Below are 26,161 nucleotides of genomic sequence, written 5' to 3'. Positions count from 1 at the left end.
AGCAGGGCTTGCTAAGAAAGCACCTCACATATCTGTGACCATTTGGAATAAAGTGTGAGCAAGGTTCCCTCCCAGGACTGTAGGGGAGCGGCAGGGTGGTCCCTACAGGCTCTCTCACCTCCTCCCAGGCTGAATGAGCAGAGCCGTCAAACTTGTCCGTGACTTGAACAGAGCCCAGGGAAGGGCAAACATCTGCACAGCACCAGAAGCAGTGGCTGTCAGCCTTGTCTGACCCCATGCCCGCCTCTAATGACAATATTTTCTTACGTCCCCTTCATAGACTTCAGTGAACCTTCATAGATGAAATCATATGACCTCACATATAATTTCCTCCAAAATCCACATAATTTTTATCTGTAATAAAAAAGAGAAGTGGCCCTGGCCAGTGTGACTCAGTTGGTTGGCACATTCTCCTGTAATGAAATGGTTGCAGGGTTCGACTCCCAGTCCGAGCACGTAAAGGAGGCAGCCAGTTGGTGTTCCTCTCTCATATTGATGTTTCTCTCTCCTCCTCTCCCCCTTTCCCTCTCTTCTATAAGCAATAAAAACCGTCCGCAGCAGAGGATAAAAGAATAATAATAATTGATACATTTTAAAATGGGAGAAATAAGAGAAACATAATTTATCCTAAAAATGACTTCAAAAGCATTATGCTGAGTGAAATAGGCCAGGTGTTGAAAGACAAATACCATATGATCTCACCTTTAACAGGAAGCTAAACAACAAAACAAACAAGCAAGCAGAATAAAAACAAAGACACTGAAATAGAGAACAAGTAGACAGTGACCAGAGGGGAGAGGGAAGGGAATTTAAGGGGGGAGGGATTTGGGGGAACAAATGAGAGGGACACAGGTAGGAGGGCTGGGGGTGGGGGAGGGGGGAGGGAGGAGCATGGGACGGGGGGATGGGCTTGGATGGGAGAAATAGACAAAAAACTATACTTGAAAAATAACTAAATAAAAAACCGTGAAGAAAAAAAATGACTTCAGTGTGGAAGTGATCAGGCACAACTTGTTACAAGCAAAGTGAAGTAAGTGATGAGATGTTCAGAGCACAGGTGTCCAACCCATGGCCCCTGGGCTGCTCTCGACCCAGGATGGCTGTGAATGTGGCCCAATATAAAATCACAAATGTACTCAAAACCTTTTTTTTGCTCATCAATTTTTGTTAGTGTTTGTGTATTTAATATGTGGCCCAAGACAACTCTTCTTCCGGTGTGGCCCAGGAATGCCAAAAGGTTGGACACCCCTGTGTCCAACCGTAAATGGAGCAGCTCTAACTTCGGACTAACCTGGGTAAGAGTCAGAGACTTTACCTCAGGTGTTTGGGCACATGATTTTTCAGAAGGGCTGAACAATTCTTGGTAAAAATCCAAGCAAAACATAGTATTTCATTTATATAGCAGTTGCATTACTAGAAGATTCAGGAACTGATACAACAGTGCAATAATTACTCTAAGTTTATATGTAAAGTGGAGATAAGGTCTACACTCGGATAACTATAAACAGTTTTTCTGTGCATATCAAGGGCTAGTGGCACCTTTGAAGGTCACGAGGGAAGGTTGTTTACTGAGCAGGGCAGTGTGGTACGTTGCATGTTGTCTAGCGCTCCTGGCCCCCAGGTCTGAGTCCCAGGAGGGCCCTCCGTGGTTGTGACATCTACAAGTGTCCCCATGTGCTGCCTCCATGCAGAGTGGTGGGGTTCGTCTCTCCTAGGTAGCAGCCGCACCAGCCAGGCCTGGCTTCTGTGCAGTCGGAGGTCCCAGGGGAAGCGTCGGGTCACTGAGCCCTTGCTGCAGGGTTCGGGTGGGTGATGTCGGGCCCAGAGGGACAGAGCTGATAGGCCCTTGTTCCCTCCATACCCCAGGGAACTGCTTTCACCTGCACATGGTTCTCTCATATTGGGCAAGACACCGTGTAGCCACAGAGCTGGAGAGAAGTCTGAGTAAGGAACGATATGGCCATTGTCACCACCCCAGAAATGAGTGTGAAAACCGCATCTGGCTGCATAACTAGTGACTGGCCGCCAAAAGGAACACGCAGCTCCCCGTGTGCCAGTAGCTCCTCCCTGCGTGTGCACAGTGTGCACTGGGCAGGATGTGAAGGTGGGGCTTTCCGCCAGTTTGCCACTCGAGTTGTAAGAAACTTCTCTCCGCATCTCACATGGGTTTTCCCCTGTGGGCTGCTGGCATTGGATGTTGGATGTTGGGAAATTTTTGCCTTTTAATTAAATTAAGAGACCCTATCACATCCCTGACACTGGCACATAGAGCTGCTTGAAAAAGAGGGTTGTTATCTGTGTCGGCAGGCAGGTCCCCATGTTGTCTTCTTCCAGGGCTGTGCTGTGCCCAGTCCAGCAGGAGAGGCCAGAGCCCCCCAGGTCTCTCTGCAGGAGCGAATCCAGCCCAGCTCTGCCCCCTCCCTGGGGACCTCCTTTGCTGGACCCCAGTATGTGGCAGCCTCATTGCAGCCTTCTGTCAAGTGAAGGATGAAATTAAACTTGGAGTTGGGAGCTTTTAAACTCCATTGGCAAATTTTTGCCAAGTCCCTGTGGTCTGTCAGTCACTGATTTAAGCCACCGGGCAGGCAGGCGGCAGAGAACAAGACAAACTCTCTGGCCTCACGGAGCTCCCCTGGAGTGGGAAGAGCGACCGTGCACAGAGAATGCAGACCTGACTGCAATGAGGGAACACACTGTCACCCGAAGTGTCAGCCCAGAAGCCCTGAGACCAAGCCGGGCCAGGGCTGGAGGAAGAGGTGGAGCAGATCTACAGAAGATAAGTAGGGAGTGTCCCATCCCACAGTCCTTGCTAGTCACAGCAAGGACTTCAGACCTTCCTTGGTGTGCAGAGGAAAGCCACAGAGGCTTCTGAGTCTGTACATCTATCTCTTCTGAGGCCCCAGTGTGAGGGCACTGCAGCCAGTGTCTCGGCTGGGGAGTCAAGTCCTGCACTAGGGTTGTCAGCAGCACGAAGACTCTGGGAGGGAGATGCCAATTCTGGTCAAAAATTGTACTGAACACACACCCAGGAACACCTAGTCAACACCCTGTTCTAAGAGGTGGCTACAAGCACGAAGAACTCTTTAGCCCTAAAGCTATAGCCCTGAGGGGCTCTTGGCAGCCAAGGGTGGCCCTAGACTTCCCAGGACTCCTGCTGATTGTTAAGTGTCGTCCAGGCACCCTGCCAAGGAAGGGGATGAGTAAGACGGCTCCTGCCCACCAGACCCTCAGCATCTAGGGTTGCGTGGGTGGTGGCTCTGTGTTGCTGGTGGTAAAACACACACCTGGTTTTGAAAAGTTAGTGTGAATAAAAGCAGCGGAGTACCTAGTCAATGTTTTTCACTGTGAGCACATGTAATGATAATACTTTTCAAATACATAGTGTATTAAATACAATGTATTGTTACAATTTTATTTTTTACTTTTTTTTAATGCAGCTAGTAGAAAATATAGACCTGCACATATGACCCAAAGCATTTTTCTACTAATCTAGTTGAAGGGTTCCTGATCTAGTTGAAGGGTTTTCTTCTGTTCTTTGGTTGATTGGAATTTTCATTTTGGCTTTTTTGTTGCCATTAAGAGAGCCTCAGATTTTAAGAGTTTAATACTTTCGTGGGGAAGAACTATTTGAGTTCTTTTTTTATTGTTGTTCAATTACAGTTGTCCTCATTCCGCGCCCCACCCCCGTTACTCTCCCCCACCCTGCCCACCCCCACCTCCCACACACAGTCCTCCCCTCCGGCCCTTTGTCTTTGTCCCAGTGTCCCTTATACACGTTCCTTGACAACCCTTCCCCTCCTCCCTGCTCCTCTCTGGTTACTCTTAGTTTGTTCTTTATTCCCATTTCTCTGGTCATATTTTGCTCATTGTTTTGTTGATTAGGTTCCACTTATAGGTGAGTTCTGAACTGTTATGGAGGAGCACTCAGCCTCTGTCTCATTTCATCCATGAGTCCAAGAGACCGTTTTGAGAAATAAAATGTAACTTCTGTAGCTCCCAGGTCTCAGCACATGTGTGTTAGAGGGAGCAAACTTCTTGAACAGCCTCTAGTGGATGAAGAAGGGAATGAGCCACAAGGCATTTTTATTTTATTTTTTAAACTTTTTTTATGGAAACATTTCAAATGTACATGAAAAGTAGTCAGGACATTATAACAAATTGCTGTGCACACCTCGCCCAGCTTCAAGGAGAATCAGCTCAGGCCTTTTCGTTTCATATATTCCCCTACCCACTCCCCCTCATTCCCACTGCCCTTTGGAGCAAACCCAGACAGCAGACCATGTCCCCCACAATGTTTCAGTGTGTGTCTCTACAAATTTAAGGCTTCTTTGTAAAAAACACCTTAACCTCAATGACATTATCACAGTAACATTTAGCAGTAATCTCAATATGATTAAATATCAATTAGTACCCAAATTTCTGGTTGCCTCTTATTTTTTAGTTCATTTGTATTAAGATCCAAGTACTGCATTGCATCCAATTGCTGTATCTCCTGAGTCTCGGGCTCCCCGCAAAGCTCTTTCCTGCACTGGCTTCATTCTCAGCCTCTGTATGTTTACAATGTGGCTATAATGCTGCCAGTCCCAGCCACAGATGTCTTACAGAAAGTCTCATTGCATCTCCTTGGAACAGAAGCAGTCAGTGCTCTTCTCTGAACCAATCACTGTAGCCAGAGAACTACGGAGCCTAAGTGGTAGTCACTTTCTGTTCTTGGAGTCAGGGTAGAGCTAGCCCAGCTGAAGTCGGAAGAGCAAAAGAACAGAAGATCAGTGGTTCTCTCTCTCCCAAACATCTGATGTTATTACTCTAATTCAAGGGAATGGTGGCTGGACAGCCTGAAACCAACAAATGTGTACTCTTTTTACCTGTCCAACAGACACGTGTCTTCCTATTATCCAATTTCAAAAATGCCCCCACATAATACATTTCACTCACTTTTGTCCCAAAGAGGGACAGCGGATTCAGGTCCAAGTCCAGCACCAGTCCAAACTCTCCAAGGTCTTGTCAGCACTAGACATAGTACGTCTCTTGTATCCAAATGGTTAAATTCTAAGTTTAATACCCAGTATACAGTGGTAAAACAGCAGAGGAATTTTGTGATTAAATTTCCATTTGGGAAAGGAGAGAATGAGACATTGGTCACCAGACATTGGTCACCAGTCTTTAGCATATTTATAGCCCACTGAACCAACTCCACTTGCACTGTTGATGAGAACTTTGGTCAGCCAGAGGCTTACCCTGCTTCCGCTCCCTGGGAGGGTCATTCTTAGCTGTTATCTTTCAGAACCATATCTAAGACAGCCCCTATTCCACAGCCTGCTTCTTGTTCTTCTGGTTTCAGGGATCTTGGGATTGTCTTAGTGTCTGAGCCATCATACACTGTTTTTAACAAGTCTTGGGCTTTATCCTGTAGTGTCCAATCCCTGAACTCCATGGACTAGTGACCAAAACTCAAGAATGTGTTGAGTCTAGTTTTGGAATGCCAAACCAGGAGACTTCTGTCTCCTAGCAGATGAACCAGCCTCCACACCCTAACTTCATGGCCTCTATCTTGATTTCTGATTAGCTACAATTTGAAGCAGTGGCCCTGGCTGGTGTGGCTCAGAGGATTGAGCACCAGCCTTCAAACCAAAGGGTCGATGGTTCAGTTCCTAGTCGGGGCACCTGCCTGATTTGTGGGCCTGGTCCCTAGTAGTGGGTGTGTGAGAGGCAACCACGTATTGATGTTTCTCTCCCTTTCTTTCTCCTACCCTTCCCTGTCTAAAAATAAATAAATAAAATATATTTTTTAAAAAGAACAATGTCCTGAGGTGGTAGAACCACTGGCAACTTACTTCTCGCTCCTGAGCTGGACCCCAGCACATCCCAATGAAAGTAACTGGCCTGTTGCTCAGATGAAAGAACATAACGGAATGTCTTTGAGGGACAGTGGAGAGCTGTGCTTCCGCTGTGTTCCAAAATATTTCCTGATACGGTTCTTACCTTCTGATGCTACTCCATCTGACATGAGCGTAATGCAGAGAAATTGGGTTTTCCAGCTCACAAGGCTTCAGATTATTTGACTCTCAACTTTCTTGGTTGCTTCCAGGCAGTTTCAGCCTAAGTTTATCTCTTTCCTGTGGATCTGACTGAAGGCTGTAAAAAGTAGCCAACACACTCCAACATTCTACTGCCTTTCTTTCTCCAAATCCTTTAATGGTATAGTCATTGCACATTTCAGAGTTAGTCACATTCAGCACTCACTTCTAGTACCAATTCCTGCATCACTTAAGATAGAAAACCTGACCACACCTAGTTCAGGCAAAATGGAAAATTCATTTACTAGCACACATTCAAAGTCCAGAAACAAGGCTAGCCTCAGGTATAGGTAGATTCAACCAACAAAGTCAGTAGCTGCTTTTTCTCTATCCCCAAGTCCCCACTTCACTGGCCTCAGTTTCAGACCTCATGTGGTCAGAGGTTGAACGTGGTCATTCCAGCCCCTACACCCTCACATATGCCTCATCCTGTGCGGAGAATCTTCACCCCTGGCCACAAGTTCCTGTGGTTCTGATGAGGTCACAGGCATCACCAAAAAAGCCTCTGGGACCAAATGAATACAGGGCCCCACTCTTTTTGTCTCTGGAGCTGGAACAAATGCCTCTGGGCCCACAGGGTCTGAGAGTGAGGAGAAGAGTCTCCAAACAAAGACGAAAGGTCATCATTGTAAGGGGGGGGGCGGTAAATGGATGCTGAGCTGCCGAAACAAAGAGATGTATTCCAAGTTCTCCCCCAAGCGAGATTATACTAATCTATATTAACAGAGCACAGAGTAGCGTGGAACTTGTTTTTAATTTCTCTATTTTTGAGATTATGTTTAAGTGATCAACCCTCTATGTAAGTGTGCTGATAATTTTATGGGGAAGAGGGAAATTCCTTTGTTTCTTTTCAAGCACATAATTTCCCTATTTTAATATTTTGAATGTGAAATTCTTCTCTCAATAAATGTATACATTTAATCTGGTACTGTTTCTTATTCCCTTGAAAAGTTATAAAGGGGAGCACTCTGTTAAATGAAAGTGTTAGAATTGAGGGAATACAGTAAAAACATCTTTCAGCCAGGGCAGATACTCACACTATAACAGTGGAAACACAACTTGAAAAACCAGAGTTATTTTTCTTTAAAAACTGCTCACCTTACCTGGCACTGTTGCCTATTCAGTCTCTGTTAGTTTGGGGTCACCACAGGAGGGTCACTGGCTGTGAATGATTCTCTGCTGCTTTCCAAGACTGGTGTCTTCAAGACAGGCTGCTGTTTTATAATCTTCTCTTTGCTCTTGATTTTTTATTTCTGCAGATCGATGTGGAGGATTCTTTGACTGATTGGTCTGAGGGCCTATTGATTATTCTTTTATTCTATCATTAAGCTCAGGCTGGTCTACGTATTGAGTTAAGTTCTCTTTGAAGGCCAGAATTCTGATTGTCTTTATTTGCCTCAAGTTCTCAATCCGCTTATTTTTGGCCTTTGATTATATTTGGTTGGCAAAAAAAGTCCATTTAGTTTGTTTCTGTAAAATAAAAGACACATTTTTCATTTTCACTCAGACCTCTTGATTTGGATATTTTCAGTACGTCAGCTATCTCCTGTGTGGTATAACGTTCATTGTTCTCAGTTAATGCCTTGATTTAATCGCCATCAATGTCAGCTGGTCTGCTCGACCATGGAGCTTGTTCAACAAGAAATCTCCAGCATGAAACTTTGCAAACCACCGTTGACACATTCGATCAGTCACTGCACCTTCTTCATATACTGCACAAATCTTTTTCTTGCGTTTAAGTTGTGTTTTTACTTTTCTTGAAATAATAAAGCATAATATGCCAAAAATATTATATATTTTCTTCCATCTTCAATATTAAAATGGCTACACAAAAATTCACCAATTTTGATAAGCTTTTAAAAAATACACACTAATACGACAGCTGTCACAATACAATCTAACAAAATTATTTCAAATGAAGTTAAAGACAACTAAGCACTATGAGAGCCATCTTATGGAAAAAAAACAAATGAATTTGTTGGCCAACCCAATAATAACAGCCCAATCAGCAATCAATACACATACTACGCTCAACTTCTCCCCTCACTTCACAGCCCTCCCTGCCCCTGTTTCTGCTGCCCTTTCTTATCTCTTTCTTGTGCATCTTCTTGTGCTTATAGAAAAGAAGTGAAATCCTCTTCTGAACCTAAAATGAGGTTTAAGGTAATAATGACACCTAGCCATTGGAGCGAGAGCCTGGCCTTCTGACCTAGCGTGGCTGCTGCCTGCTGTGTGACCGAACAGGTCACCTGGTCCCTCGGGGCCCCATTTCCTCATCTGTAAATAATGGTGTGGACTTCGATCGCTGTAGCTTTAAAATTCCTAGTAGTAAAAGGCCGGTGCTGATCGGGAACACCTCATCACAGAGGAAGGACAGAAGGCACTTCCAGGTCCAGCGCCTGCGTGTCATCCGCAGCAGAGCCTGGCCTCCCAGGCCCCTGCAGCCACGTGGTTGGAGCTCTCCCTACCACCACATCATCTCTCCCGTGGCTCCCTCTTTTCCTGCCCCATTTCCTTTATCTTTCTGTTGCCCCATTTCTTTCTGATGGGATTCTTTTCAGCTTTATTTTTAAGTATATTTTATTAATTATGCTATTACAGTTGTCCCATTTTTTTCCTCCCGTTTATCCCCCTGCATTTCCCTCCCACCAGGAGCCCCCACTTTCTTAGTTTGTGTCCATGGGGGTCATACATATAAGTTCTTTGGCTTCTCCATTTTTTATACTATTCTTATCCTCCCCCTGTCTATTTTGTATCTACCATTTATGCTTCTTATTCCCTATACCTTTCCCCTCATTCTCCTCCCTCCCCTTCCACACTGATAACCCCCCATGTGATCTCCATTTCTGCAATTCTGTTCTTGTTCTGGTTGTTTTCTTCATTTGTTTTTGTTTTTTAGTTCAGTTGTTGATAGTTTTGAGTTCATTGTCATTTTACTGTTCATAGTTTTGATCTTCTTTTTCTTAGATAAGTCCCTTTAACATTTCATATAATAAGGACTTGGTGATGATGAACTCCTTTAACTTGACCTTATCTGGGATGCACTTTATCTGCCCTTCCATTCTAAATGATGGTTCTGCTGGATAAAGTAATTTGGATGTAGATCCTTGTCCTTCATGACTTTGAACACTTCTTTCCAGACCCTTCTTGCCTGCAAGGTTTCTTTCAAGAAATCAGCTGAGAGTCTTATGGGAGCTGCTTTGTAGGTAATTGTTTCCTTTTCTCTTGCTGCTTTTAAGATTCTCTCCTTGTCTTTCATCTTGGTGCCTTGGTGTGTGCTTACTTGGGTTCCACTTCTTTGGGACTCTCTGAGCTTCCTGGACTTCCTGGAAGTCTATTTCCTTTGCCAGATTGGGGAAGTTTTCCTTCATTATTTTTTCAAGTAAGTTTTCAATTTCTTGCTCTTCTCCTCCTCCTCTGGCACCCATATGATTTGGATGTTGAAATGTTTAAACATGTCCTGGAGGTTCCTAAGCCTCTCATTTTTTTGGATTCTTGTTTCTTCATTCTGTTCTGGTTGAATGTTTATTTCTTCCTTCTGGTTCAAAACATCATTGATTTGAGTCCTGGTTTCCTTCCTGTCACTGTTGGTTCCCTGTATATATATTTTTTACATCACTTTGCATGGCCTGCACTTCTTCCGCTATTTTACATCCATGCTCAATCTTTTTTGTGAGCATCCTGATCACCAGTGTTTTGAACTGTGTATCTGGTAAGTTGACTATCCATTCATCACTTAGTTCTTTTTCTGGAGTTTTCATCTGTTCTTTCATTTGGGCCATATTTCTTTGTCTCAGTTCACCAGTCTGGATGAATGTTTCTTCTTTAACTCCTTGGTTATCAGACTTCCATACAGTTTTCTGGCAGTTCTGATTGTTTTTTGTTTTTAAATTTGTTGTCGTTCTTTTGGTCATGTGAGGAAGCAAAGCATATCTACCTATGCCTCCATCTTGGCCGTAAGTCTTTTCAGCTTTCTTAATCAGTTTTTTTCCTCCCCACTGCCCAATGGTATAAGCTATCTGCACTGCATAAGATTTAACCAAGACCCCTGGTGGGCTTACCTGCTGATCTGTGAAATCTTCCTTCTGGAAAAATTCCCGTTACTTAAGCCTTCTCAAGAAGGTTCAAGTCTAGTCTTGACATTCCTTATTCACTGTGACAGAGGGAACAATCTTAAGCTTTTAAGGGAATGTTATATTTTGGTAGAATTTTAGGAGTTATTGATTTTCTTTTTTATTCAACAAAATATTAATTGAGTACTAGCAGGTGTCAGATGCTGGTCCAGATGCTGAGGTGATGCACTCATGGAGCTTGGATTCCAGTGGGTAGAGACATACAAAAAATAAATGAAAAATGTCAAGTAGTGACATGTGCTGTGCATAAAAGAATGCAGGAGCAGAGATGGGGTGTGAATGAGGACATTTTTGCTGACAACTGATGAATCACAAGGAACCAGGGGACAAGTGTACCCAATGAGAGGGCTGACAAGAGTGAGGTCCTGAAGTACAAATGAGCTTGGTGCATTTAAAGAAGAGAAAGGGCTAGAAGATAAATTAGCAGGAGGGAATGTTACTTGAGATGAGGTCAGAGGACTAGGGAGGGGTCAGATATTGTGGGTCTGTGTGAGTCTAGGCAGAGAGTTTGGACTTTTTCAGTGAAATGAGAAACCACTGGAGGGTTTCCAGCAGGGAAGGAACATTATCAGATTCAGGTCTGTGATGCATGGTAGACACCAAAAATATGTCCAAGGTTGACCGTATTTACAAGTTTTCATTAAAGATGAAATAGACCCAAACTTTAGAGAGCTACCCCCTTGCACGTGGCAGAGGCTCCAGCCTTCTCTGTGGCATGCTGTCTTCTACCTGAGCTGTCTGTAGTGGGTAGGAGTATCCATGGACCAACCACATGGCATACTGAGTGTGTATACGTTCCTCTGTGTGTGTTTGGGGTGCCTTGCTCAGAGAACTTAAAAATAATTTTGAAACTACATGGAGAAATCATCATATTGCCCATGTTCTCCTTTTAGACCCAACTATAGTTAGACTTCCGCATAAATTCACTCAGGCATTTACTTGGTAGTTTGTCAAGTTTTCTGTTTTCCTGAGGTTAGTAGAGGGGGAAGGAGATGAAAGCTGCAGGCCTCCACCTCCATCCAGCCCTGTGCCTGTGTGTATTATTCGTACATTGAGTGTCCCTTGGACTCCAGACCCATGCCAGGCAAGAGGGATACAGTCATGCCTTCAAGGGGCTCCAGGCAAAGGAGAGGATTCTCAGTCACTGATCCTTCCGTGCTGTGTCCAGGAATCCTGCCATGGCCTGGCATCGTGATGACTCTGCTTGTGCAGCTGGACTCATATCTCAAAGAATTTAGAGTTTGAAAGAACCTTAGACACCAATTATCTTAGTATCCCTTAGTAGGAGCACTTTTGGTACTTTGGGTGAGACTCTTTTAAGTAGCATGGGAAATTTTTGTATTCCTGGCTCCACCCATGAACCTTACAGGCCCCTCCCTCCACCACTACAACCCGTGTCCCCCACTCTCAACTAAAAATTCCTCCACCCATTTCCAACAGCCTCCTGAATTGAGAACCACTGGTCTACCCAGTCCTCTCATTTTACAGGTAAGGGAAATGATAGGCCATTTGTCTCCTCATGCCATTTGCCTCAGAGAACAGCAAAATCAAGACCCAAAGTTCAGATTTTACAACAAAGTTACTTACTTAAATATGCCTGTTTTTCATTCTTTCAACTGATATTATTTTATCAAGTTACATGGTATGTGTTGTGATCATTAAGTCTAGGTCCTTAGATGGACCTAGAAAAAAATTACAGCCATTTTCAGGTTGTTCATATATATTCAAAATTTTAGTATAATATTTTCTAGTATATTCCATTGCACATCTGCACTTTCGAATCCTTTAATGAGAAATCTGACTTCAACGTTCATTATCTCTGTGCTTTTGTCAGGCATCCCCTGGGAGAGCCATCATCACCCCACTAAGTATGAAGGACAGAAACAACATTCTGGCATAGAACGCTCCTGATCTTCCTATGCCTGAGCTCTATATCATTCATCCTAACTTGGGCACCAAGTCACATTTCAAAACTCGTTTGCATTCATACACCTGACCAGCTCTCTTCACCTGCATTGTGACTTTCTCCCTATACACTTGAATGCTCTGTAGATGAGGAAGAATCATTTATCTTAATTATTAGTGTATCTCAGAGCTTTTAGTTCTTTTTTTTAAAGATCTTATTTATTTATTTTTAGACAGAGGGGAAGGGTGGGAGAAAGAGAGGAAGAGAAACATCAGTGTGTGGTGGCCTCTTGCGTGTCCCCTACTGGGGACCTGGCCTGCAACCCAGGCATGTGCCCTGGCTGGGAATTGAACCAGCGACCCTTTGATTCACAGGGCAGCGCTCAGTCCACTGAGCCACACCAGCCAGGGCAGACAGCTTTTAGTTTTTGAGTGACTCTGTTCCTTAACACTAAATGGTACAGTTAATACTGAGAGTAGTACTTTCAAATGGAATTTTCCTGAAGGAATGGCAGGTTCCATGAACAATTATTTTTGTGGAAGTAATTAGAATAAAGTTGGGCTGTTAACTGAATGGAGGTTCTGATCTCCTCCTGCTACTGTACCAAACAGGTATGTTTCATTTGGGGGAAAGAGAAACATTTCTTTTTGTTTTTTTAGTTTAGGGTGTTTTTTTTTTTTTTTTTGCTTGCTTGCTTCTTAAGTAGAACCAATCTAGTTTCTTTTTCTGCAGCAAAGGAGGAACAAACAACAAATTAATCATACAGGAAGCGAATAACCACAGAAGAACGTCTGCCTCTGACTCAGTATGTCACATTTAACGGGAGGCCAGAGCGGGTACAAAATGGCTATCCAAAAACGACCCCACATTTGCCTTAGAAGATGATGCCTTTTTCAGGGACGGCTTTCTCTCTGGGCTCCTATCTCACTTGCTCTCTGTCTGCTTGTGTCCCCGATCATGCCTTCCTGCGTGTCCTTTAACGGTAAGAAAAATTATATTTAAACTAAATGTATTTTCTTTGTCGGCTAGAGAGAAGAACTAAATGGCTTTTAATAGGCCATTTAGTATGTTGAGATAAAGTTTCATTTTTTCGTAGAAAACCATGCCTATTCCTATGGCACAGAATTCCAGTTTCACCAGTATGTTGATTGCGGGTGATTCCTAGATTGTGTTTTGAGTTAATATGTAAGCAAGATTATCAGTAGAATTTTTCCTGACCACTGGATAGTTTGGACCCACAGGAATTTTCTTCCCCCTTTAAAATTGGGGCTTATGTCAGTCAGGAAGTACATCCTTTCCGTGTACGGTGGGGTCGTCCACACAGTTGCCTTTGAATTGTCACCTTCGCCAGCAGCAGTAAGTGCTTTTAAAGTAAGCAGAGTCACTGGAAGCTTCAAAGGAAATCACCACAGAACTAAACTGTTGCCATCCATTGCTACAGACCTATTACTTAAGTTCCAGCCCTAAACTAAACCATTTCTAAGCAGTCTTTTAAGAAGACAGTTTCTCTTTAGAGTCATTCTGTTCCGCGTCCTGACAGTGCAGTGCACAGCCACTACTGCTAATCAAGTTCTGTAGCATTCAACAGAACTGTTTTCATTGAATATAATTAATGCTTTGGCATAAAATATTGTAGTTTTAAAATTTCAAGCCATGTACCCAGAGACCTACGGAGCAGATTAAGGAATTTTTTTTGGTATCAAAAAAAAAGTGTTTTCCCCTCTGGGGCACATGTCAGTTTAGTCAGTGAGTACAAGTTCTTTTAAATAATTCAGTGGCATAACTAGGGTACAGAGTAGGAAACAGAGAAGTGGTCAAATGATGAAAAGGAAGATCTAATTAAGGCAAGTAGAACAGTGGATAGAGAAAAAGATGGGTGGGAAGGCAGGAGAAAGAATAAGGTGTGTAGTAACGGAAGGCAGTTCTACTGCCTGGGGAAGGTTTTGAGGTCCATTCGTGTGGAAAATACCCTGACCCTTCACTTGGATTGTGAGTTTTAAGTACTACTATACATTCACGTCAGAGACTTACATTGCTTCTGAACTGGAACATCATCTAGTTAAAACTCTTTCTTTTATAGTCTAAAGAGGTTTAAATGGTTTACTTAAAGTCACAGTCAGGTTTTCTAATGCTCTTTGAAAAGTTCATTCATAAATCAGTTGTTCACAACTCTTCAGTTACTTTAGTATCTAAACTCGTAAGGACTGCACGTACTGGAGGGGACTGCAGTAAGAGAAATCCCCGTGCGGAAGACCGTCCTCGGGTCCAACAGCAACTTCACCCTGATCACTACCAAATTCTAGACCTGGCCTATAGGCTGGAAGGTCCCCAGTCTACAATAAAATGTAAGCGGAAGTGAGCTACCTAATCCCTGGACCTTTTAAGTGGTATGCCCTTTTGAAGGCTTGCCTAACATTTCATGAATACGTCATTTACTTTGGAAGTTTCTGGCTGCTTCAAGGATTGACTCATTTTTGTTTTACCAAGTTTTCATACATTTACTTCTTACTAAAAAGAGCATTCCCCCTCCCTGTCATAAATACCTGTTTGTATTCTGCAGCCCTCACTTGTGAAAATTAAAACTAGGAATACCTTAATTAGTACACTGTTCTGAGAAACTTAAAATGCCCTTTATGCATGCTTCCCTTCACCACTCATTTGTAATGCAGAGGTTTACCGGGGTGTGGACATGTGAACTAGGGCTAAATCAACTCTGGTTTCTCCCTCTCACAGTAAAATAGGGAAGGAGGCAGTGACATTTATGGAGCACTTACCATGTGTTAGGCTCTGTACTTTTGCTTACTTTGTTGTTGTTGTTGTTAAAAATGGCTAACAAAATTAACTAACAAGCAAAATAGAGACAGACTCATAGACAGAAAGCAGGCTCACAGCTGTCGAGTTAGGGAAGGCTGGTGGGGGAGAGTGGGAGGGATTGAGAAAAAAGAAAAGAGAGAAAAAGTTTGTGGACTCTGACAACAGTGTGGTGGTCACTGGTGGGGAAGGGGGATCGGTGGTGATGGACGGAGACTTGCCTTGGCAGGGTGAACACTCAACACGGAGCCAGATGATGTGTTGTGGAACTGTGCCCCGAAACCTGTAAAGTTTCGTTAACCAGTGTCACCCCAATAAATTCAATAAAAAGGAAAAATGGCCACAGTTATTAAGCACTTGCCTCATTTAATCATCCTTTTTAATAAGTACTATTTCCCCACTTTATTGTGGGAACTGGACTTAGAGGGTTAGGAATGTGCCCGGGGCCGCCCAACAATGGAGTGTGTCGGAAGTGTCCTGTAATTTCCAGAGCCTTTTTCCTAAGTGCAGTTGAGAGACATCGAGATGACTTTTTCCAGCTCTGGGAGTTTGGGATTATACAGATGCTTCGTTTTGAATGTCACGGCAACAGTAAATATCTTTAAAGCGAATGACACATTTTCCTTTCTGAGTCTTTTGACCGTTTCAGAAGTAAGTTTGGTAACACTTCTAACTTATATAAGAAGGCTCCACTTTCAACAATAACATAAATAAAATACATCAAGTGTGTTAACATCGTGCAGCGTTTGTGTGTGAGTGAGGGTGCATGCATGTGTGTGCATGTGTGCGAGTTTAGCAGGGGACAGGAATAGATCGTAATTCCAGGATAAAACTAAATGTGGTGCTGAGGATTTAGGAAAACTTTAGCTTTGAGATTTGAGCCACTTAATGCTTGGCAGAGATGGGAAGCATTGTGAGGAGAGCAATATTTTTAGTTAAGTGGGTAAAGTAGAGAAGGTTGCCTTTCTCTTTTCCACAGTTAACCAACAGCGGGTAGATGGATCATTCTACTTACCTGCATTTTCTCACTTTTGAAGAGGTTTGATGGCTGTGAATTTGCATTTGTTTTTTTTTTATTTTGAGAGAGAGAGAGAGAGAGAGATTGTTGTTCCACTTATTTACACATTCATTGGTTGCTTCCTGTATGTGCCTTGGCTGGGGATCGAACCCACAGCCTTGGCATTGTGGGATGACGCTCTAACCAGCTGAGCTACTTAGCCAGGGCCAAATGTGCATTCATTTTTAAATTAAACATATGACAGCAGGTTAAAAAAATAACTATCTCATAGCAGCCTTTATTTCCCTAGCAGTTACTCTTACAGTAAAATTGTGAGTTGGTGTCATACTAATTGTTATGACATTGTAGATGTTTCAAAATGTGTTCTCTGAAAAATGCCTTGCTAACCTCCTCAAATTAATCAGTTCTTCTCTAAATAAGTTCTAAAAGAAGTGTTTCTGAGATAGCTGATCTAAATCAATTCTAAACTCTTATCTAATTAAAGTCCAAAAAGAAGTATTTCTAAAGTATCCAACAGCCCTCTAAGTCCAGCTGAGACACAGACCCTTACCACTGAGAAGGCAGCCTATACACAGCATAAACTGAAGCTGTCATGTTAAATGATGTTCAGTGGAGAAAGGAGCAAGCACATTCTGAGAAATGAGGGGTTGCATGGACAGAAAGCTCGTGTTCCACAGTCAGCTGGGATTGAGAATAACAGTAACTAACTAGGTGAGGCTGTTGCTTTGCTTATCATGAAGGAAACCTTGCCTTCTGTCCTCTACCTTTTGCTTCCTCTCGGCTGAGCAGCCTCCTCTGTCCTTCCTCTTGTGTCGATTGCCTCAGTGCCTGCAGCCCTCTGAGCTCGGACCTGAGAAGAGGAAGGGTAACAATAATAGAAACAAACTTTATGCAAAGACGTCAAATTTTCTAAAATGGCCCAAGGACAGGCTGGGCCGGTAGGGGTAAGTGGTTGGGGCACGGAGATACTGCACTGTGACTGATACCGTAAAACAAGCTCCAGGCCACTGCAGCTGTGAAAAGATTGTGCTAAAGAAACAGGATGGCTGTGGTTTGCTGTGAGCATCAATTTTCCTGTTGAGCGTTTTTTACAGGAAGTAGAAGAACAAAGCCACCTTCATCTTAATGAGTACTAATGGTTTGCAGATCTTAAACACATCCCACTAAGCTTGCATCATGGAGGAGCCTCTAAAGAATAGGATCAAGAGTAATCCAGCAGGAATCCCAAAACTACACGCTTTTTAAAATTCAGGATTTTAGCAGCAATTTGAGTTGGTGGAATGACTTTATTTTTTGCAGTATAACTTGAAGTGGATTCATTGGCTTTGTAATGAATACCTTTGCAATCTTTTTTATGGGTATAATAACTCAATATAAATTTAAGAGACTTTCTTATAAAACACAGTTGAGTTGTATGTATTATAAATTTCCTTCTATTAATATTTATTGGTCAAGTAATTGTGTATGTGTATGTATATATAGATAGGGTGTGTGTATTTGTGTATTTATAAGCTAGAAAGACATACAGAATCCAACAAAAGTAACGCCATTGGGTGTGGTTGGTAGGGCATGCGAATGTCTTGCCTGAGATGGACAGAGATCTGAAGACATTTCACCTAAAATGTCACATGTGTGCTTGAGTGTGATATTGTTACATTACAGAATTACATGCTTATGATTTTGTAATAAAAGATTTGGTATAAATTACCAGCTCATAAAAAAAGAGGGCATTATTTGTGGCGGACCCTGTACACCAAAAATGTTAACAGGAATTATCTGTGTGTTTTTAACCCTAAATCTTTTCACCTAAAATTGAATTATTATCAAATTCTTCTTTCAGTGGTTAAATACCACTGTTGTGTTTAATTTTCATCTTTGTGTATTGTTTGTGTTGTCCTTTGTTTCCTGAGTGAATAAATGTTACTTTTGGAAGCAAAAAAAAAAAAATACAACCTCAAAGTAATTCAACCTGAAGAAAGCAAGTGCATGTGGAAAATACGTGCATAAAAATAACTTAAGGACATTATATATAGTGTACAACATAAAGAATGTCAATGCAAACAAGGTACAAAACAAGAAGTAATGGGGGCCAGAGAGCATGTGGACCTTCGGTTTGCCGGTTGTGTTACTTCTGTTACAGCGCGTCCTCACCCGACGCCCCTCACACACAGCGAATTAAGTACCCCTCTGTTGATCCCGCCCTTCTGAAAGAAAGTTTAATTTCTCCCATTTGTAGGATAGCATTTAGGGGTGACTTTTGGCAAGAATCTGTGTAGCAAGATGCTTTATATTTTTTTAATAGTCCAAAACGGTGATAAAGCATAACGGGATAAACCTGCTTCTTGTCATCTCTGGTAGAATGTGGCTGATTCACGCCCCCTCGCCCCGTGCACACAGGATTAGAGGCGGCCTTCTGCGGGTTGTCAGGTGTGTTCATTGGACGGTGTTGGAAATCTCTCCCCTCTTCATATGGTTCCGTACTGTGGGCCGCACACGCCATGATGTAGCATGCATTTAAAGTTGGCTTTGAGAAACTGAGGAATGGTTTATTTAAATAACCAGGCAGTTCTCTTGATTCTAAGAAGGCAGATCATTTTACATTCAGAAATGATTCTTCTTTCTTAGATGAGCACCTCGAAGAAGAAAACCTAAGTTTCCTGACTGAACTGCGGGCTGTAGTTGAACCTCTAATTGGCCATGCCTTCAGGAAGAATGTGTGTTATGGGGTGAGGAGTGTGCTAAGCAATTCGGTCTTCCTCACAAGTGTCCCTCATAACCAGCATCACATATGGAAGAGAGGGCTGTGGGCCCCAAGATGCCCCGGTTGGTCTGGGGTCAGTGTGATGCTGTCTAGTGTGAGTGCTAACCCGTGATGTTGACCTAATGGCATTGTAGTAAAACTGACGAAGCCAACTGTTTCTTTCGCAGAACGAGGTGGTCCCAGCATTTCTAAGTGTCGATGTGTCTTGTGTGTGTACTTGCATGAGTGTAGGCAACAAAGAAAAACCAGTTAATGAATTTTCAAGTCATTTATGCAAAATATCCTGCTCTGGTCTCTAAACCCACAGAGCCAGTCCCTCTCTAAAAGGTGTGTTAGTAGATCCTCCCCTTGTGGTAACAGTTTTTCACCCAGAGTTTGATGGGTTTTGAATGGCGTATTCAATTATTAAATAAAACTTTTGTAATCACTCACATACCCTACCTAGGGTTTGGGATGATTTTTTTATATCTTTAATACATGACAATCCAGAGATATTTGGGGTGAGAAATCAATTGATGGATATTTTATTCAAAATCTATTATTTTATAATTTCCATAATGGATAAAGACAAGAATTGCTAAAATCGTGTTTATGAGCTTGCTAGGACTGCCGTAACAAAACCTCAGACTGGGCGGCTCAAACAGCAGAATTGAGTATCTCTCGATTCTGGAGGCTAGAAAGAAGTCCAAGATCAAGGTGTCAAAGGTCCGGTTTTTCCCGAGGACTGTCTTCTGGGCACCTTCTCCTGTGTCCTCACATGGCCTTTCCTTTGTGCCCATGCGCCACTGGTGCCTCTTCCTCTTCTGATAAGGACGCCAGTCATACTGGGTTTGAGGGTCTTGCTTAACCTAGTCACCTCTCTAGATGTCTTATCTCCAGTTCTGAGGTACTAGGGGGTTCAGGCTTCAACATGTGAACTTTGGAGGGGCCCAGTGCAACCCGTAGCACTGTGTCTGAAAACAGAAAAGTCTTCTGTCCGTGCGGTTTCCTCTATGCACATGAAATTCAACACACAAGGTGAAAATTTAGAAAACTCTGGCTTTTCTCCCTATGATGAAAGTTAGTTAAACGGTGAAATGATTCTTCAAAATAAATTAATTCTCAAAAGCAAATGTTCTTAAAAATGTAATGCCTGGGGTGAGGGTGGGTGGAGGGCACAGATCAGCAAAAGGGTGAGTCAGAGATCCCCGACGTTGGGGGGCCTCGCTGCGGTGGAGGGCAGGACACGGCGGCCTCAGAGTGTGCGGCGGATCCCGATGCAGGAGGTCGCCCGCACCTGGGGAAGCCCTGCCCTAGTGCTTCGCCCTGCACGAGGGCCGCCTTTCCTGCTGCGCTCCCGTCTCCCAAGGGAGGAACCACACACAGCAAGGCCAGGTCCTCAGGCCGCCTCATTTCCACCTGTGCGGCTCTACCCACACAGGACTCTGGGCTGGGCAAGGGCCTCAGCCAAGTCGCCAGCTTGGTCCCTCCTCTGCCAGGTTCTCAAGTGGCACTCACACTAGCGGGACTCGTGCTCACCCTCAAGGAAGAGAGATAGGGCCACCTATTGATTGCTTACTCTACCAGCCACGCTGGGAGCTTGTTGTGCACCATTTCATGCCGTCCGCCCAGTAACCCCCGTTTAACAGGTGGGGATGGGAGGCCGAGAGAGGTTACATTCTTGGCTCAGGTTACTAGGTAGCAGAGCAAGGATTCCAGACCATAGTCTCCTGGCCCAGATCTCATGTTCTCAAAGGCATTCTAACCCTTTTCGTTCCATAGACCATACCAGTGTCTGGCAAAGCCCAAAGGACTGCTCCTTGGACTGTTGTTAAATGCATAGAACAAAATACAGAGGGTTACTAAGGAACTAGTTAGATAGAAATATGTACAAAATCTGACAGCAGACCTAAACAGTGCCATAATTTCAAGACAGATCTGAAACTGTTGTAATATGATGTGAAAATATCATGTGACAATCTGTTGGTGGAAGAGTTTCAGGTACTGTGATCTGTGGCTTACCTTCATAATTGAAGGAAATGCTAGTTTTCGTTAGAGCTTAGGAGACATAAACATGTCCTTTTTTTTCCATCCAAGTTCATGAACCCTGAATTAGACCCACAGACCCTGAAGGTGTGAGGATTGAGGTTGGGACCTAGGCTGCTTTCGAGGCCCTTCAGGAAGGCCCAGTTCTGGTTCTGATATGAGCGGTTAATGCCACGAGAGGAGGGGAGCCAGGGTGCTCCCAAGGCCTTGGGTTCTGCTCCACTAGCAAAGTCAGGAACTGCCAGGAGAGCAAGTCCTGTCCTTAGTTCCAGCAAGCCCCTCTGACACAGGGCTGATTCTTTGCCCGGACATCAAAATGCAAGGGCTGATGCTGGGAGCCATTCCAATGGCCAGCACATGGCTTATTTGTGTGACACCCGGCTCTTCCACTCAACACATATTTAATGAGACGCCCACTTTGTGCCAGGTATTAGGGAGACCTAGAGGAGTTCAAAGTCTGGTGGGAAGACAGCCAAGAAGTGGGCCTGGTGTGGGCCTAGCATGGGGGAGGTGGGATTTGACCCATGTGGTGAGGTGGTCAGATTGAGTCCGAAGGTTCTCACAAGCCTAGACAAGTCCACCCAAGCAGCTGTTCAGCTAGGCAGAAGCAAAGAGACCGGGGCAGCCTCTGCCATCAGTCACCTGTCAACACTGAGGAGGGGTGTATCAGGAAGAGAGTGAGAAGCTGGGGCAGGGAAAGCCGCGGCAGCCGGAGGAAAAGGCTGCAGTCGCCCTGGAGCCACGCTGGTTTGGGCTGCGCGGGTCCACTTACAGGGGGATTTTCTGTTTCAGAAAATGTTGTGAAGGTACTTTCTCTTCTTTACAGTTTTCTTGGTAATATTTTCTTCTCTCTAGCTTACTTTATTGTAAGAATATACTATATAGTGCATATATGTGTTAATTGACTGTTATCAGTAAAGCTCTCAGTCAATGGTAGGCTGCTAGTTCGGTTTTGGGGGAGTCAGAAGTGACATACGGACGTGTGGGGTTGGCACCCCTGACCCCCAGTGCCATTCAGTGTGCTCAGGTCTGCATCGGCCGTGGAGGGTCGAGAGCCTCCCCCACAGGACCTCTCCCTGTCGTGCCTCTGAGGGGCTGAGGGGGGAAGGCCAGGCTTCTGTGGTCCAGGGGTTTATTTATGTCACTTGGTGCATAGTCAGAACCAGAACAGCAACAATGGAAAATTGTAAAATAATTCGGAATTGCAGTGTAGCAGTTCCCTGAAAGGGTCCATTTGCCACAGTTTGGTCTCTAAGATGACAGGACAGAAGTCCAATTTGGTCTTTGCAACCAGAGACCGACTCATGAGAGCCAAACCCATACAGGATTCCTGGCGACCTGAATCCTTCCTTCTCAGGGTTAGGATAACAGGTCAGCTGGGGAACATGGTGTCCGACACAATGAATTCGAGCGTTGAGGGGCACTCCGTCCACCACCGCATGGGTGATCTGGGCCATGGAGCCCACCTCGTGGGCCCTCCGGGTGGCCCCGGCCACACTACCCTCTTACTGAGCCACCTTCTCCAGCTCTGATAATACCATTGCTTTGGCTGCAGTATGTTGCACAGTCCGCTGGACCCGAATCCACTTCCAGGTCCCTGTCCTTCCTCCTGATCCTAGGACGTGTCTGACCCCGCGGCCTCCGAAGGCGCTTCTGCAGCTGGAGAGCCCCTTACCCACTTCCGAGCACAGGCACCGACCCTGCTCACAACTGCCCGCTTGGCCTCATGGGTATATAATTGACGTCGTGCAAAAAAACAATTTAAGGAACACATTTTAAAAGAATCCTTGTCTGAGAGGATCCCTTATTGAAAAACAGAATCTCGCCCAGTTTGTGGGTGAGCAGTAGCACTAAATGTTAGCTAGTTCTTTACCTGCCTAAAAATGCTTACCTAAAAAGAGCTGGTCGAAAGGACTCAATTGGAACGAAGGTCTTTTCGTGAGTTCCTTAACCTCTGTGAGTCTCAGTGTCCTCTGCAGCACGGGCAGAATCACGCTCGTTTGCAGTGTCTGTAAAAGTTAGAGACAGTGTAAGTAACATCGTCTGTCTATTGACAGGCGCCCTGAATCCAGCCGCCTGTCAATAAGTGAGACCTGCCGTTGCTGCGGTGGAGCTGTTAGGTTTTTATTTTCTGGGCGGGCCTCTTGGACAGAACTACCCCAAACTGCCCTCACTCCTTCTCCCGGCAGCTCTGCGCATCCAGCCACCGCCTTCTAGCTTTTCCATCCATTTCCATTAGCAGAAAGCAAGCCATCCAGTACTACCTCAGCATCGCTAAAGGATTTTCAACCTTTTATCACCTCGTGGCACACGTGAACTAAGTACTAAAGTTCTAAGGCACACCAAAAAAATTTTTTTCACTCTTCTGACAAAAAAAACACGTATAGTTTTGATTCAGTCACACTAGATGGCTATTGTTGTGTTGGCTGTTGTCATTTTTTCATTTGACCATCTGAAGGAAAAGAGGTCAGTGCCCCTGACTCATTAGTCAGTCAGGTACTGCATGTTTTAAACATTCTTGCAGCATGCCGGTTGAAAAGCACTGCTTTAATAGAACATACTCGTTTCAAGATAGAAGTTTTCCACACTAAGTTTTAGTGGTTAAACTCAATTTAAATTCTAAGAAATTGTTTTCTGCAATAGGAGACTCTTAAGAATGGAAGAAAGATAATTCTGCTGTGCAAAACTGGGGGCATGCGTTTCATAGAAACAGCATTAACTCAAGTGGCCGGCATCCCAGGCTGCCCACTGGCTTAAGGGCTCAAACTCTGTAGACAGGCTTCTGAAATAAGACGAATCACTAAGAAATCTTGTTCAAATGCTGAAGCAGATTCAGTTGTGGGGAGAGGGGCTGAGATTTGATATGTCTAGCAGCTCCAGGCGATGCTCATGCTGCTGATCCGGGACCCCCCTGGGAGCAGTGGCAGGGGCTGGGTGGAAGAAGTTGGAATTGCTTTGGGTCCCAGCTGTTACTGGGCCTGGGGCCTGGCGGAAGGAGACCCAGGAAGGGGACTCCAAGGACTGAAAGAAAGGGAGACGGGATTTGTGGCTGGCGTAACTCCTGGGGCTTCCTCAGCGCTGTTCCTTCAGAAGCCCCCGATATTTGCTTGTTGCCCCCTTCACCACTGCTACCCACCAGGGTTGCCCTAAACTCCCCCACCCAGCCACAGAGTCTGGCCTTTCCTGTGTTCCCAGGGCGGTCACACTATGCACAAAGCTTTCCTAATGAAGCCCACTTCCAATAAACAGCCCAGGGGTCATGGGTTTAAGTCCCTGTCTCTTTTCACCCTCTTTTTTCCCCACTTAGATCCTACAAAGAAATGTCAAGGAGCACAGTCTAGGAGTCAAGCCCCCTCACCCATCCCCCTACCTGCTTACCTTACCTTGTCTCCATCTCCTTTCCCTGGAGGACTAGACCATTGAAGGCCAGAGCAGAAACAGATACATCTTTGCATTCATACAGTGTGTACCCAGACCCAGGCACATGTCAGGAATCTGCACAGAAAAGAAAATGGCAAGGCATGGGATGGAGGAGGAGTCGGAGAGGAAGAAAGGATTTTGTCATGGAAATGAGTGAGGAAGAGGAGCCACTTGAACATGAGACTTTGCCAGGATATGTGTCCAGCAATATCATGACCTTCCAGCTGCCCCAGCCCTAGGCCCAGGGCCCTTGCACGGGTTGGTCCCCTGACCTGTTTAGGTGGGAGGTGGAATTGAGCAGCATGGGTGCTAGATTTTGCTTCCAGTTTTGTCAGGCACTTACTCTAAGAAACCTCCTGCTAGGGTCCTTCTGGAACAGTCATTTTTAGCAATGTCATAAAGGTAATTCCACCTCTTACAAGAGTTGGCCTGTGTGAATGGCTGTCACTTCGGTGGGAAAGGGGGAGGAGGAGGACAGAGTATTACTAAGAAGTCTATACATGACCATGTTTTGTTTGTTTGTTTTGTTTTTACAGGTTTATCAGCAAGACTGTTGAAAGCTTAACTGTCCGAGATGCCTGTCCCTCCCCCTCCAGCGCCGCCGCCGCCGCCCACGTTTGCCGTGGTGAGTGGTTTCTCATCCTCTGTCATCCAAGCATAAAGCAGCCCAATGAAGTCAAACCTGGCATCCTTGTGTTTGTTTCGCACGTCTTTGCGTTCTGGCTTAAATATGATATGGTGAGCTTTCCAGGTGCCAGAGTAAGCCAGAGCCTGCAATGTGGCAAATGCAGCGTGGAGGGCTTGCCACCTGAGGCCTCGTGCAGTGTACCGCATGCATGTGGAGTGTGGGGGTTTAGGTTTCCTCGGCTGTGTCTGGCGGGGGAAGCATCCCGTTCATCCCTTGTGCTGGCCCAGGACAGGTTTGCAAGGGCGGTTCTGGATTCTTTCCGGTCAAATGGGCTCAACTTCTTGCGTCTAACTTTGGGCAGGATAGTCCAGAAACCCAGGCCTCTGTCTGCAGATGCATCCAGTCAAGCGTCCTCCAGACTCGCTCCTTTTTTCTCTGCCTTTCACCCTCTTTCTTCCCATTCTCTGTTTCAGACAAATAACCCCCACTCCCACCATTACCCAAGTTCCCCTCACACACTTATATCCCCCTTTAAATCTGTCCTTGCATTTAGATGTCTACTTTCCAAAGGAATTTCCACTCTGGGCTCATTCTGGTCCTCGACAAACCCGTCCTCACAGGTCAGCGCGCCCTCTTCCAGGACACCGGCAGCCCTCCACGTGCTCACACAGAGGCTCCCGGACGTGCCACATGACAAAGGCCTCCCCAGCACGTGAAGCCTTGGTTGCTAAAAAACCTGCCAGTGATGGGCCCTTCATTTTTCATTTGAGGAAACTGAGGCTCAAAGAGGAAAACTTTCTTGCCCATTTCTTGTGTATAAATGGAATACATTTGTATACAGCCCATTTAAGACTGGAACCTGGTTGGAAGAATGGACATTAAGTAGCTCACTGCTGTGTAGGAATAAGTACAGAAGTTGACAGTAAGCATTTAGAAATGCAGCAACTTGATGGCAGTGTTTGCCTGTTGTTTTTAAAGTTGCATTTTGCATGTCTTTTTTATAAATTAATTTTTCTAATAATTCATTGTTATTTTACAAAAATATCAGCCCATGATAGATTGGAAATTTTTCCTTAAAAAAAATCTTTCACTAGCCCTGGCTGGTGTAGCTCAGTGGATTGAGCACGGGCCTGTGAACCAGACAACCGCAGTTCGATTCCCAGTCAGGGCACATGCAGGGGTCGCAGGCCGGTTCCGTGCAGGCCAGTTCCCAGCAGGGGACTCACAAGAGACAACCACACATTGATATTTCTCTCCCTCTCTCTCCTTCCCTTCCCCTCTAAAGATAAATAAATAAAATCTTAAAAAAAAATCTTTGACTTAGATAAGTTTGAAAAGCTCTGATCTGGCCAACATACTCCTGCTATGTTGCAAATATAAAC

General features: G+C 44.5%; 1 protein-coding gene across 3 annotated transcripts in view; it reads left to right on the top strand.

The window, feature by feature from the left end:
• Nucleotides 1-26,161, top strand: part of WIPF1 (WAS/WASL interacting protein family member 1) — a 118,136-nt gene that overhangs the window by 70,847 nt on the left and 21,128 nt on the right. For 2 of the 3 annotated variants that reach the window (XM_053665093.1, XM_053665094.1), the window contains exon 2: nt 24,688-24,776. In XM_053665093.1, the coding sequence (XP_053521068.1) occupies nt 24,726-24,776 (51 nt within the window). In that variant the 5' untranslated portion in view covers nt 24,688-24,725. Of the gene's footprint in view, nt 1-12,879; nt 13,099-24,687; nt 24,777-26,161 lie in introns of those variants that run through there. The other variant, XM_053665092.1, reaches the window with a different exon arrangement.

This window comes from Artibeus jamaicensis, unplaced genomic scaffold (genome assembly GCF_021234435.1).
Source record: "Artibeus jamaicensis isolate MK-2021 breed Jamaican fruit bat unplaced genomic scaffold, CSHL_Jam_final contig_391, whole genome shotgun sequence".
In the NCBI taxonomy this organism is placed as follows: domain Eukaryota; kingdom Metazoa; phylum Chordata; class Mammalia; order Chiroptera; family Phyllostomidae; genus Artibeus; species Artibeus jamaicensis.
Note: the sequence above shows the minus strand (reverse complement) of the source record. Positions and strands in the feature narration are given on the sequence as shown.